Source organism: Lepidothrix coronata, unplaced genomic scaffold, assembly GCF_001604755.1.
Source record: "Lepidothrix coronata isolate B3197 unplaced genomic scaffold, Lepidothrix_coronata-1.0 Scaffold122, whole genome shotgun sequence".
Lineage (NCBI taxonomy): Eukaryota > Metazoa > Chordata > Aves > Passeriformes > Pipridae > Lepidothrix > Lepidothrix coronata.
The window spans coordinates 2787311-2799905 of record NW_016690302.1 but is presented as its reverse complement, the minus strand read 5'-3'; the positions used below and the strand labels follow the sequence as shown (position 1 = coordinate 2799905).

General features: G+C 45.6%; 1 protein-coding gene across 4 annotated transcripts; it reads left to right on the top strand.

Moving 5' to 3' along the window:
• The first annotated feature begins 602 nt into the window (after window positions 1-602).
• Window positions 603-12524, top strand: LOC108502622 (NAD kinase). Of its 4 annotated transcripts, XM_017825727.1 has the most exons (12): window positions 1358-1500; window positions 2770-2887; window positions 3754-3837; window positions 6474-6603; window positions 7215-7323; window positions 7559-7644; window positions 7976-8078; window positions 8880-9031; window positions 9523-9622; window positions 10400-10557; window positions 10733-10815; window positions 11902-12524. In XM_017825727.1, the coding sequence occupies exons 3-12, from the start codon at window positions 3812-3814 to the stop codon at window positions 12047-12049; spliced, it is 1095 nt and encodes a 364-aa protein (XP_017681216.1). In that variant the 5' UTR covers window positions 1358-1500; window positions 2770-2887; window positions 3754-3811; the 3' UTR covers window positions 12050-12524. The 4 variants fall into 4 exon arrangements, with proteins under 4 accessions (XP_017681213.1, XP_017681214.1, XP_017681215.1 ...); XM_017825724.1 differs by lacking the exons at window positions 1358-1500; window positions 2770-2887 and adding an exon at window positions 603-818; XM_017825725.1 differs by lacking the exon at window positions 2770-2887 and having other exon boundaries at window positions 1332-1500.
• The last annotated feature ends 71 nt before the right edge of the window (window positions 12525-12595 follow it).

Here is a 12595-nt window from a genome sequence, read left to right as displayed (position 1 = left end):
TTTCCTTCCTCTTCAGTATCAAAAATAAATTCATTTTATCCCTTGTGTAACTGAAGACATGAATCTGTGCTGGTCTTGAAACAACTTTGTGCTAAGCCTGTTCTAAATCTGGGAACATACTGGTCATTTTTAATTCCAGTGTCTCCTGATTACCTTGAAGAACTTCCCAGTTGGGATCCTTCAGGGAAGTGTTTGTCAGTGGGTGTGAACTCGGTGTTTCATGTACCTCCCAGCTCCTCTTGCAGAAGCTTTAATAAAAACCAATTAAAAAACCACTGTGGGGGCACTGGGGAGACCCCACCTGAAGCACTTCTGGGGCAGTGATGCCGAGCACGGAGCAGGGGCTGCAGAAGGCAGGGAAATCACCCAAACCACACGGCTCATCTTGGCAGCAGGGGCAGTTCCAGTCACTTTTTGATGTTAAGCACAACTCCAGTAATTTTTTGGTGTCCAGCACTTGAACTGCTGAGAGAAGAGGGCGCCTTGGGGCTGTGTCAGCCAAGCCTGGGGTTAAAGCAGTGATCTGAATTTGAAGGGGAGCCCCGATAGCTTTGCTAATACCGAGATTTTTATTTTTTTTTCTCCCCGTGTTTTTTTCCTCCAGGGATCGAATTTCTCTCTGGCCGAGGCTCCTTCGCTTCCAGGATGGAGATGAGTCGGGAGAAGCTGTGTGCCAGCAAGGCTGAGGGCAGCTCAGACTCTGGCTATCACTGCTCAGCCTGTCACGACGACGAGGAGTGGGGCAACACCAGCCGGGGACGGTCCAAGTCACGAAGTCTGTCGGCTTCACCAGCCCTGGGAAGCACCAAAGAATTCCGGTACAAGCTCCTGCTTCTTCCTCTTCCTGCTAAAATAGATCGATTTAGCTGGATTTTAGTTTTCACTCCTTTTGTATAACCCTAAAACGCACCTCGGGAGGTTGGTTTTCCAAAGCGAGGGCAGGAAGTTGAAGGTGGGGGGTAAAGTAAGAAAAACAATATAATAATGTAATTAATAATAATTAATAAAAGTGGCCTGGCTGTCTAAACAGGTGTCTGAGAGTTCATAGTCTCAAAAAAAAAAAAAAAAAGGCACAAATCAACAGCAGAGACACTCCTGCAAATCTTTACAAATGCCCTAGTGCTGCTTTTATTTCCACTAGGCAGAGCTCTAGGGCTGTGTTAAAACCTGTGTGAGTGTTTAGGTTCTGTGTGAGGCAGCACAGTCAGTTTGTGTTTGCAGACACTTCCCCAGCCCTGAGAAGGTTCCAGCTGTTCCTTTGGGCCAAATTTCCACTCTCGCTGCAAGGCCCTTGTCATGTGGACAGTGATGGAACCTCTGATTCTGTGATCTTTGGACCCTCTGCAAATATTGGGCAGTGCTGGGGCAGCAGTGGCTCTGCTGTGGTGGAAGGCACAGCAGAACTTCACCTTCCTTGCCCTGTAAGCCTCTCAAGCACGGCCAGAGCCACAGAGGAGTTCCCCAGCCCATGGAATGTCATCCAGAGTTCCTGCTTTGCTGGTAGGAATGTCCTTGGGAGGCAGAGCACGGGTGGGTGAGGCTGCACATCACAGGGTGCAGGGAGGCAAACTGAGAGCCTCAGTCTGGAGAGGCTGCAGGGTTAGGAAAATACACTCTGTGTGTGGAGTTCAGGGTGTTTAATGCTTCTGGAAGGGGTTTGCTGAGGGCTCTGCTCTGACTGTTCCATCCTAGCTATGGTGGGGTGTGTGTAGTCAGTAAATAAGACTTTAAATCATCCTGTAAAACTGGGGGGCTTCCTCTGCTCCACTTTATGAACATAGACTTCAGTCAACCTGTGTAAAAGGCCATGTGGTCCAAATTTTTGTGTATTATCTTCTGGCTAAATTACTGCTTTTTCAGCCAGGAGAGATCTTTGTGGGCCCCTGTGCATTGTGGTTTGGGTTGGGGTAATTGCTGCCGAGATTTTTTCTTCATTAGGATGCTCTGCAGTCATTCACTGTCTTCAGTTTAGGGCTAAATTGTCACAAGACTGCCAGGAAGTGCTGCCAGGCTTCCTCTGGAGTGCTCAGATGGAGGGAGTTGCCCATCTGCTCTGAACTGACAGGCAGATTTTCCTAAAAGATGTATAATTTCCAGGGCACTGCTGCTCATTCCTAGCAAAGACTGACTACAGATAACTTTAAATTCAGTGCAGGCATTTTATTGAGTAAATAATAAACCCAAGTGAAACCTCAATGAGAAGTTACACCAAGTATTGATTCATTGCTGGAACGTCCTGAAGGTTGGACGTGGATATTTGATGCCTCGTGTGGGATCAGAATTCCAGTTACTGGGAGGGGCCTGGAATTCTTTCAACCTGTGTTGAAAGAAGGCAAAAAATGACAGTTATCTGGGAGAAGCTTGAGTGGGGCAAGAAGTGGGAGGTGATGTTGTGCCAGGGTGTTATTTAACTCTCCTGATTTCAGGTGTAATTGCTCACGAGTGGATGGAGACTTGTCATTCCCTTGCCCGTGTTGGCACACACGTTAATCCCTCGTTATGTCAGACCTTGCTCATTTTTCTGCTTTAATGTAGATAAGGTAGACTTTATAAAACACTTAGTAATACTCTTATCTGACTGAGTTAGTCATGCCTGGCCTTACAGATGGAAAAAAAATTATCTGAGAAGCGAATGTAATTTCTGTTTTCACGGTGGGAAGTCGGGTCTTGGGCGCTCGCATTTTGTTAGACGTGGAACAAGTAAGATGTTGCTGTTATTCCTTAATTATACGTGTTTGTAACCTGTGATCTGGTTTTGATTTTTATTAGATTTCTGAGGGGTTTTTTTTTTTAGCTCTAAGAGTGAGTCACAGGGCTGGCCTGAGCTGCTTTATAACACACACAATAGAAGGCAGTGCAGTAATGATGGTGGCTGCCAAGCAGTGGGGTAAGTGAATTAAGCACAGGAAAGGCATGTTTCCCCCTTCTTTTTAATGGAATAATTCTGGGAGCACTCACAGAACATTTCAACAGTTCCATGATCAAGTTTTGCTCCCCTTTCCAGATTTGCTGAGGGAGGTGAGTTCTGACTTGCTCCAGATAATCCCATCCTGGAGCCAGGAGTAACCCTGTGTTCTCCTGTCTTCATTTTGAGCATAAATGAGACCTCAGAGCTCCTGTTTGTTTGAAGGCAAAGATCACATGAGATAAATAAATAGGGGGGGGAAAAAAGCATTTTTTTTCAATCTGTTCAAAACTGTAGCCTGGTACTGCAGATATCTCTGTGTAGAACTGAAGGGTTTGCATTTCATTAATTTATTGAGTGCCAAGATTTAAACAACAAAAAGGTGTTTAAGTAACCAGGACATGCATCACTGTGGCAAAAGAGTTTGAAGGACTTGCCTTGGTGTTGGAGATCTCACTGAAAATGCTTGTCAGGGCACACACTGGGAGACCTAATGCATGGACATTTTTGAGATGAAGAGCCCTCACCGAGCCATTTTCCGTGCATTTACACCAGGTTTAGTCATTCTAAAGATGTGTGCTTTCAGGTAAGGTCTACATCTTCAAGGAAGAGAGGAAAAAAAGTGTTGTTGCTGTGCCTGCAGCAGCCAGGCTGGTGCAGACACCTGAAATGTGAGAGTTAATACCTGCAAAATGAAACGGTAACAACAGATGTAGGGTTAAGAAATGCACTTTGCCCTGTATTTCTTAGTGCAGCTGTTCCAGAGAAGTGGTTTTGGTGGCTGTGGAGCCAAATGTGCCCAGATTTCTTTTACTCACTGGTTGTTTTTTTTTTTTTTGTCCCTTCAGGAGAACGCGCTCCCTGCACGGACCATGCCCAGTGACCACGTTTGGACCAAAGGCCTGTATGCTGCAAAACCCTAAAACCATTATGTAAGTGCTCGTTCTGGGGCAAAGAGAAGTTTGCTTTCCCACTCCTCACCCCCTAACCAGCGCCGTGTGTGTGTTTTTACCTGATGTTTGGAGGTTTTCATGTCGCTTCCTTGCCATCCTGGGGCTGCTCTGCCAGACTGGCACGATCTGCAACCCACAGTTTGGGGTCAATTATGGCAATTTTAGTCACTGTAAACTCAGGGGAACAAAAATCCTTCAGGACAGCTCGAGGAAAGGGAGAGGAATTGTTCTGTGTGCTGTGGAATCTGAGGAAAGGCTTCTCCCTCCCTCGGTGATGATGTTAGAATGGGTGGTTTGAGTTTGTTGTGTTTGATCTCTGGCACTTTCTCTGTATGAATATTGTTAGGGCAAGCTTGCTTTCAGACTGCTGATCAGTGTGAAAGGAAGGGTTGGTGTCTGCTGAGTGGGCAAATAAACATTTTAATTTTGTAGGTTGGGTGGTATCAAGTGTTGCTTTTTACACCACATGTTATATACTCAGGAAATGGTGTCTTGGTCAAACGAGGAATGTCAGGGTTTGACCAAGGCAGGAGTCCCTGGTTTTGGGGTGGGGAGGCCCTGGCACAGGTTGCCCAGAGAAGCTGTGGCTGCCCCATCCCTGGGAGTGTCCAAGGCTGGGTTTGAGCAACCTGGGCTAGTGGGAGGTGTCCCTGCCCATGGGAGGGGAACTGGGTGACCTCTGAGTTCCCTCCCAACCCAAACCGTTCTGCGATCCCGTGATTTTTGTCCCTTTAAAAGGTTTTATTTCTTTGCTCTCTCCATTAAGTGTGAGGTATTTAAATCAATATTTACCTGCCCAAGCCTTTCCTCTCAGTAGACAGTGATGTTCCTCAGAACACTGGTAGTATCCAAACCTTTCCATCAGTAGACAGTGATGTTCCTCAGAACACTGGTGGCACCCAAACCTTTCCCTTGGTAGGTAATGATGTTCCTCAGAACACTGGTGGCACCCAAACCTTTCCATCAGTAGATAGTGATGTTCCTCAGAACACTGGTGGCACCCAAACCCTCCCCAGGCAGGTGTGGCTCAGGTGAGGGCACCCTGAGCTTCCTCATTCCTCGTGTGTGGTGTAAAAGGTGCCCTGCAGAGCTGAGTTCAGCTGAAACCCTGCCTGGGCTGTGCTTCCTCACCTGGCCGTGGGGGAGCAGCTCCTCCCCAGGGGCTGGCCCAGGACAAGGGATATAAGGCCAGGGACAGGAGCCCTGGGCTGCAGAGGCTGTGGGTGACACGTGCCAGGGAAAAGCTGCCTGGGCAGGAGAGCTGGGGAGCAAAGGTGCTGGAACTGAGGGACTGTTTGAGGACCAAACTGTAAATTGCCTTTTCTTACCGCACCCGAGGTTTTGTTGGATCTTCTAAAAACAAGCAAAACCTTTTTTGTTTTGTTTTGTTTTGTTTTTTCTCTGGTGTAATCAATAATATTGTTAAACTCCCTTCGCTGGGAGGGATTTTTTTAACAGAAAATTATAGTTTTTAAGTACAGGCAGAAGTCAGTGAAGGTCTTGGTGTCTCTCTCAACATGACCATCAGCACCAGAGCTTGCAAACCTGCTTTCTGAAGGCTGTTACGATGAACTGAATGAAGACTCAGTGAAAAAAGGATCAGGTGGTTGAGCCCTTTGAGAGAAAGGGGAAGTCAAATACCTGCTTTTAAAGCTCTTTTTTGAAATGGGGTTTTCCTGATGAAATCTTGCCTCTGAAGATCCGGAATAAACTGTTTTACAGGGGATTTTTCTGTGAAGCCTCACTGCTTTTTATTGGGACTGATTGCAACACTTCATAGGGAGAAACATTTTTCAGAGAAAAATGTTTTCTTCTGAGGTCACAGTTTATTAATTAAGTGATAAAAGCCTCAGCCTTTGACTTTTTTGGAGCTGTTGCATTTGCCCGACTCCTGGAGAGAAACATGAAGATCTTAAAGTGTGTTAGGAGTAATGTTTCATTTAGTAGAACTGCGTGGAATTGGTGAGTACAGCTCAAAGCAGGCAGAGGGGCTTCTGTCTGAATGAAGCTGGAACTGGTTCTGGGCTTATCCAGTGAAATCAGTGCTGCAAACTTCAGTTCCTGTCAGGTTTATTGATATTAGACTCCTGCATTAACTTAGTTTCTGCTGTACTTGTATATAGAATATAGGCATTAAAATGAATTTTAAATTTACATTAAGCTGTTTGACTTACAGTGTTCAATGGGGGGGGGGAAAAATTATGCTGTAGCTTTTTTCTGATCCTCTGATTGAGTGTTTCTCCTTATTTTGAGTGGGCTGAAGAGGGCAGAGCACTGGCACAGGCTGGAGGGGAGCAGGGGAGGTGGCAGTGGAAGGGTTTGATCCAAGAGCTTTTGTGGGGCTGCTGTTCCCATCCCTGTTCCCATCCCTGTTCCCATCCCTGTTCCCATCCCTGTTCCCATCCCTGCTTGCCCTCGTTGTTCACATGGCAGCAGGGCCAGGAGCTACAGCACTTTAATCCTGTGTTATCTTCCTGTATCAAAGCACTGATGGGTGTCAGGAGCATCATTACAATGGGAATTATTGCGTTTTCCTGCCTCTCCTTGCAGTTGTGCTGAGGGCTGGGTGTGTTATTGGCAGGTCAGGGTGACACTGGGGGGTTTTTGTCCTCCAGGCACATCCAGGATCCAGCCAGCCAGCGGTTGACGTGGAACAAACCCCCCAAGAGTGTCCTTGTGATCAAGAAGATCCGTGATGCCAGTTTGCTGCAGCCTTTCAAGGAGCTTTGCGTGTACCTGACCGAGGTAACGAGATGGAAAATCCAGTTTTACCATAAAAAGAAATTTACATCTAAACCTCTTTGAATTACTGAGCCTGTTTAATGTGCAGAATTATAAATATATATATAATATATAAATATTCACACCCATTGCCACTGGATGTAGTAAAATCCGTTTCAGAGCTCAAGATCAGTGCTGAAGTATTTCAAGCTAAAAACCAAAAAAGTGAAGTAAAAACTTCCTTCTGCAGTCCCAAAATACAGGGAATGGGGTATTTAAAAAGCTGGAAGCCCTGAACAAACACAGCAGTGGTACTGCACCATGTAATCTGTGTTCCAGACTGTAGTTTAATTTATTAGATGGGTCTGTGCAAGCTGCAAAATTCTCGTGAGAATTAGAAACCACACATGGAAAAACAACCAAGAAATGCAGAGCACTCCCATAAAATATTATTATAAATATAATATAATTTTAAATAATATAACAATATTATAATATTATAATGTAATATTATAAATATAATATATTACATTATAATGTTATTTAAATGTTTTAAACTAATGCAAATTGTGGGGAGAGTCAAATATGTTGGCATTTTAAGACGTTAATAACGAGCTTATTGTCTCTCTCTCAAGGAGAACAATATGATAGTGTACGTAGAAAAAAAGGTGTTGGAAGACCCTGCCATAGCTAATGATGAGAATTTTGGACCAGTGAAGAAGAAATTTTGCACCTTCAGAGAAGGTATGGAAGTGATTCCCTGAGGGGACAGTTGTTGCTTTTTGTCTCGGTTGTTTCGCTGGGTCGGGTTTGTCAAACCAAAGTGTCTTTTGGCAGTGTTTGTTGGTCCATCCCAGCTGTGGGGTTTTTAATGTTTGTGAGGGAACGTTGTGGTGCTGCAGCTTGGAATTTTTCTTCCAAGAAACAAAGAGTGTTGCTACAACTGAATTCATATCTTGTGTTTCAATGTCGCTTCCAGATTATGATGATATCTCCAATCAGATAGACTTTATCATTTGCCTGGGAGGAGATGGGACCTTGCTTTATGCTTCTTCACTTTTCCAGGTTGGTCCCTGTGAGGAATAAACCTGTGAACCTTTTCTTTTTGAAGCATTTGAAAGTGGTTTTTCCCCCTTTGCTACCGAATTCAGCATTTGTCCTTTGGTGTTTGTTCCTGTTTCACCTTCTGAAAATGATGTAAAACGTGTTGGTTTTGTTAAGCACAGTTGAAGTTACATTAAATTAATATTAAAGTTACAGTAAGTAACTTTACATATCGAAGTTACGTTAAATTAATATTAAAAATAAAATTGAAAGTCAAAATATTTACAGGCTATGAGTTGAAGTGTGAATTGCTTTGATTCAGTGGCTTTAAGATTCTTTTCTTTATTGATAGGGTAGTGTCCCTCCAGTTATGGCTTTTCATCTGGGATCCCTTGGATTTCTTACTCCATTTAATTTTGAGAATTTTCAGTCCCAAGTCACTCAGGTTATAGAAGGTAAATTTAAGGGGACAAGGCTTGGGGTGTTTGTGTCTGTTACATTTTTTCCTGTACCTTTTTCCCAAGATGAATTAAATTTTGTTAACTCATTTGGGTTCTCCCTGAAGATTGAGACTGGAGAAACGTGTATTAAATTAACAGAAGTATTGCACTGCATTGACCCTTCCAGTGCTGCTGTTCTGTGAAGGAAAATGGCTCAGAAATAACTTTGTGGAGCAAACAAGTCCAAGATGATGCAGAACTCATGTTAAATGGCAGCTAAACATAGAAATAGAGTTTAGCTCTGAAGCCTCTGTGCTGGTTCTCTAAGCTTAAAAGCAGAGAAGTCAGGCAAATATAGAATATTTAAGGAAATAAATGCTTTATTTCTTCAATATGAGATTGAGTTGTATCCAAAGTAGATTCCTGAGAAGATGTATAAAATCCCCACATTTCTAGAATGTTGCCTTTTAAATACATGTTTCTGCTGCTCTGATTTTCCTTAAGCTTAGCTTTTGTCTCAGTGAGGATCACCTGAGCCCAGCAGCGTTTTCCAATCTTGATCACGTCCCTGTAAAATCAAATTTCACATAGTGAGGAGGGTGGGAAGGGAATGAGTTGAAATTTTACTTTAATTTTGCTCTTTGCTACTAAAAAATCAGTTTTGATCTTTAACCAAGTGTGGCCAGTTCCCTCGGGAATGAAACTGGGAAGGGTGGAAGCTCAGGAATAGAGGGCTGGCGTTTCATACAGTTTGCTGGGCGTTGCTGGGGGGGATTTTCTGCATTTAACACGTTCTTGTGTGTGTTCCACCCCCAGGCAATGCAGCTCTGGTTCTCAGGAGCAGGCTGAAGGTGAAGGTGGTGAAGGAGCACAGGGAGAAGATGACGGTCCAGAACGGGATCGAGGAGAACGGAGTCGTGTCTGCAAACCTGGAGAAAGAAGTGGGCAAGCAAATTATGCAATATCAGGTCAGAGGGCAGAGCAAGCAGAACTAAATACTGGTTTTGAATTGCTTTGTGCTTGTTTTATTAAGACTCTCCCCTTTTCTTTAGCTGACTCCTGTTAGCCCAGCACTGTGGGACTGATCTGTGCTGCTCTAACTCAGGGTGGGCACTGAATGAGGGGGATGTGGTGCCCATTTCTGCTGCTGCTGTGCTTTGCTTTGGCACTAATTTCACAGAAATCACAGAATTCCTTAGGTTGGAAAAGACCTCCAGGATGGAGTCCAACCTTCCTTCTGTTTTGAAAACAGAAGTAGCAGCTCTAAAGTGAGATACAGCAAAGATTTTTATTTTTTTTTTTTTATAAATGAAAAGAGAAACCACTAGTGACCAGCTTCTGGAACTAACTGTTAATCAGCCTGAATTTTTGGAGGACTGGGAAACTTGTTTCCCTTTGTCCTTTATTACCTTGCCAGGGCAGCAGTGCCAGGCTGGGGTAACGTTTGGTGTCGTGGCAGGTCCTGAACGAGGTCGTGGTGGATCGTGGTCCTTCCTCCTACCTGTCCAACGTGGATGTGTTTCTGAATGGACACCTGATAACCACGGTGCAGGGAGATGGTGAGTCTGGGGCTCCATCCCTCCCCTCCTCAGCTGGGCACTGGGGTTATTTAACTGCAGGATTCCCTCGCCTGGAAATGAAATCTGAAGCTTCAGTTCCCCTGTGGCAGCAAAGACGAGTGTGCAGAGTGTGCTTGTTGACTGGTTAGTGAACAAACTAGGTGTTGTAAGCTTTGGTTTTGGGCTTGTGGAGGCAAGTGGCAGTTTCTTTGGGTGTCACATGTTAGGGCTAAAGGCAAGAAAGGGCTCAGAAAGGATTGGCTTGGACAGCTGGAATTTGCTGGAGGCAAACAACCTCAGCTCATAACAACCTCAGCTCATAACAACCTCAGCTCATAACAACCTCAGCTCATAACAACCTCAGCTCCCAACAGCCTCAGCTCCCAACAACCTCAGCTCCCAACAACCTCAGCTCCCAACAACCTCAGCNCCTCAGCTCCCAACAACCTCAGCTCCCAACAACCTCAGCTCCCAACAACCTCAGCCCCCAACAACCTCAGCTCCCAGGCTGCAGGAGTTAATCTGCAGAGCTCTTACCCTTAAAAAAAGTGAGAGTCACTGTTACAAAACCCTGTAACCCGAGATGCAGAACTTTGTGCAACTCCCCTAAAACCGCAGGGCAGGTGGGATTAGGAGGGAGTTTCTCCCTGTGTGTGTGCTCCAGGCTGCAGTTCTGCTGGGAGGGACGAGCTCTCTGCTTGGCTTTCGCGACTGTGTGATTTGTGTCTCCCACTGTGGTGCTGATGCAGTCCCAAACTCGCTGTTTGTCCCCCCCAGGGGTCATTGTGTCCACCCCCACGGGCAGCACGGCGTATGCAGCTGCAGCAGGAGCCTCCATGATCCACCCCAACGTTCCTGCCATCATGATCACCCCCATCTGCCCACACTCCCTGTCCTTCAGGCCCATCGTGGTTCCTGCTGGGGTGGAACTCAAGGTCGGCTCCTTCGCTCCGATTTCTCTTTGTAAACCAAAAGCATCAAACGTAAATATGTTGTGATAAATCTATAAATGTTGTGGGCAGTCAAGGAACACCCATGGGAGTGGGACCAAAGCAGGGGGGGTTTGGGGAATGCTCTGGACCTGAAGTGGAGTTCCTTTCTCTCTTTCAGATCATGCTCTCCCCTGATGCCAGGAACACAGCCTGGGTTTCCTTTGATGGAAGGAAGAGGCAGGAAATATGCCATGGAGACAGGTCAAGCCTTTTTTTTGATTGTAGTATCTCTAAGTGTAGAAAATCCCGATCCATGCAGTTCCCTCATTCTCTGACATCTGCTAAAAGAGTGAAGAAACAAACTTTTATAAACCTCTTACAGCACAAACTGCACTAAAAGGGTTCAATTTCTTTATATCTTCCCATTAAAGCAAGTGAAACATTCGGACAGAAGCATGTGAACCTTGCAAGCTTGGCAAGGGAGATGGGCATTATTTAAAAATAATCTATAAATTTTAACTTCAAGGTAAATCCTGGGAGTTCTAGCAGATGTAAATCAGCAGGAGCTGCCTGTAAACGGTGGTGCTGAAAATCTCCACGTGGTTTAAGCTGTGTTTAACCTGGGAAATGCTTGTGCTCACTTGCTCCTGCCTCGAGTGAGCAGAACACGGCGTGTGAGGGTCCCTCAGGTTTTATGGGCAGGGTGTGGGGGCTCATCCTCATGGGAGGGGATTTCAGGGGTTTGAGGCAGCTGTGGGAAGGTCACTGGTGCATTTGCCATTCAGGAGGAGTTTTTTCCTCTTGGCCCAGACAAGTTGCCAGGAAGGAAAATGTACAGCTGGCATAACTCCATCCTGAACTGCTGGTGTTTCCTCTGAGGCTGAAACATCTTTAAAGTAGTTCTGTAGAGTATAGAAACATCTTTAGAGTAGTTCAGGAGAGCAAGAAGGTTTCAAACATGAGGTTTGGCCCTGTTTTAGTTTCTGGACTCTCAGTGCTGTTGCTTATAGTTAAAACTTGAAACTTAAAGGCCAAGGTGGCCACTTGGGTGTTCCTGTGTCACTGTGGGGTTGATGTGAAGAGCAGCAGAGGGGCTGCAGGGCATCCTGGGCTGTGGTCAGTGTTCTCACAGTGCCAGAAGGTGCCCACAGTGCAGCTGGGAGCCGTTCCCAGCCCTGGCTTTGCTCTGCTGAGCCGAGCCCTAGTCCCGGTCACGGCTGGGCTGTGGGAGCTCTTGTTCTCCCAGGTTGGTGGCTGTGGGGCCGTGTTAGCTCAGGAGCAGGTTTGGTTTTGCCCAGAGTGCTGTTTGCTGCCCTGCCTGATGGCTGTCCTGTGTTGTTATTGCAGTATTAGCATCACTACCTCTTGCTACCCCCTTCCTTCCATCTGCTTCCGAGACCCCGTGAGCGACTGGTTCGAGAGCCTGGCCGAGTGTTTGCACTGGAACGTGAGGAAGAAGCAAAACAACTTTGCTGTGGAGGAAGAAGAATTTTGAGTGTCTGCATCTCCCCAGACCCGTGGGAATGGAGTGTGGCAGTATCCCCTCTGTCTGCTTGGATTTTGGAGCCTTTGGCTGCCAGCGTGGACCTGCACTGGGGTTGTGGTTTTATATCTGTCAGATCCCGTGGCTGGGAATTGTGTTACTGCTTCCTGTGCAACCAAGGGTAGGGATGGAAGGAATTGGGCTCTGGTTGTTGTAGTCCAGGGTGAATTTCCTTCTGGAAACTGGATTCTTTCTGATTGAGAGCGACGGCCACATCTGCAGCTTTGATTGTAACCTCTCCCTTACCAAGGGCATGAATGTAGATACACCCCAGGAGAGTGGCATTCAAACAGCCTGTTTTATTCAGTATATTTGTAATTCCATTGAACACTGCTACGAATATAAAGGCTCTAAGAAGTTTTCTTAAAAAAAAAAAAAAAAGATAATCTCTCCTCTTTGTTAGCTTAAATACATCTGGCCCAGAAAACACTCTCTTACTCTCACATGTGACACGCTGAAGAAACACCCCTGGAGGATGTTTTTTTATTGATAGATGGA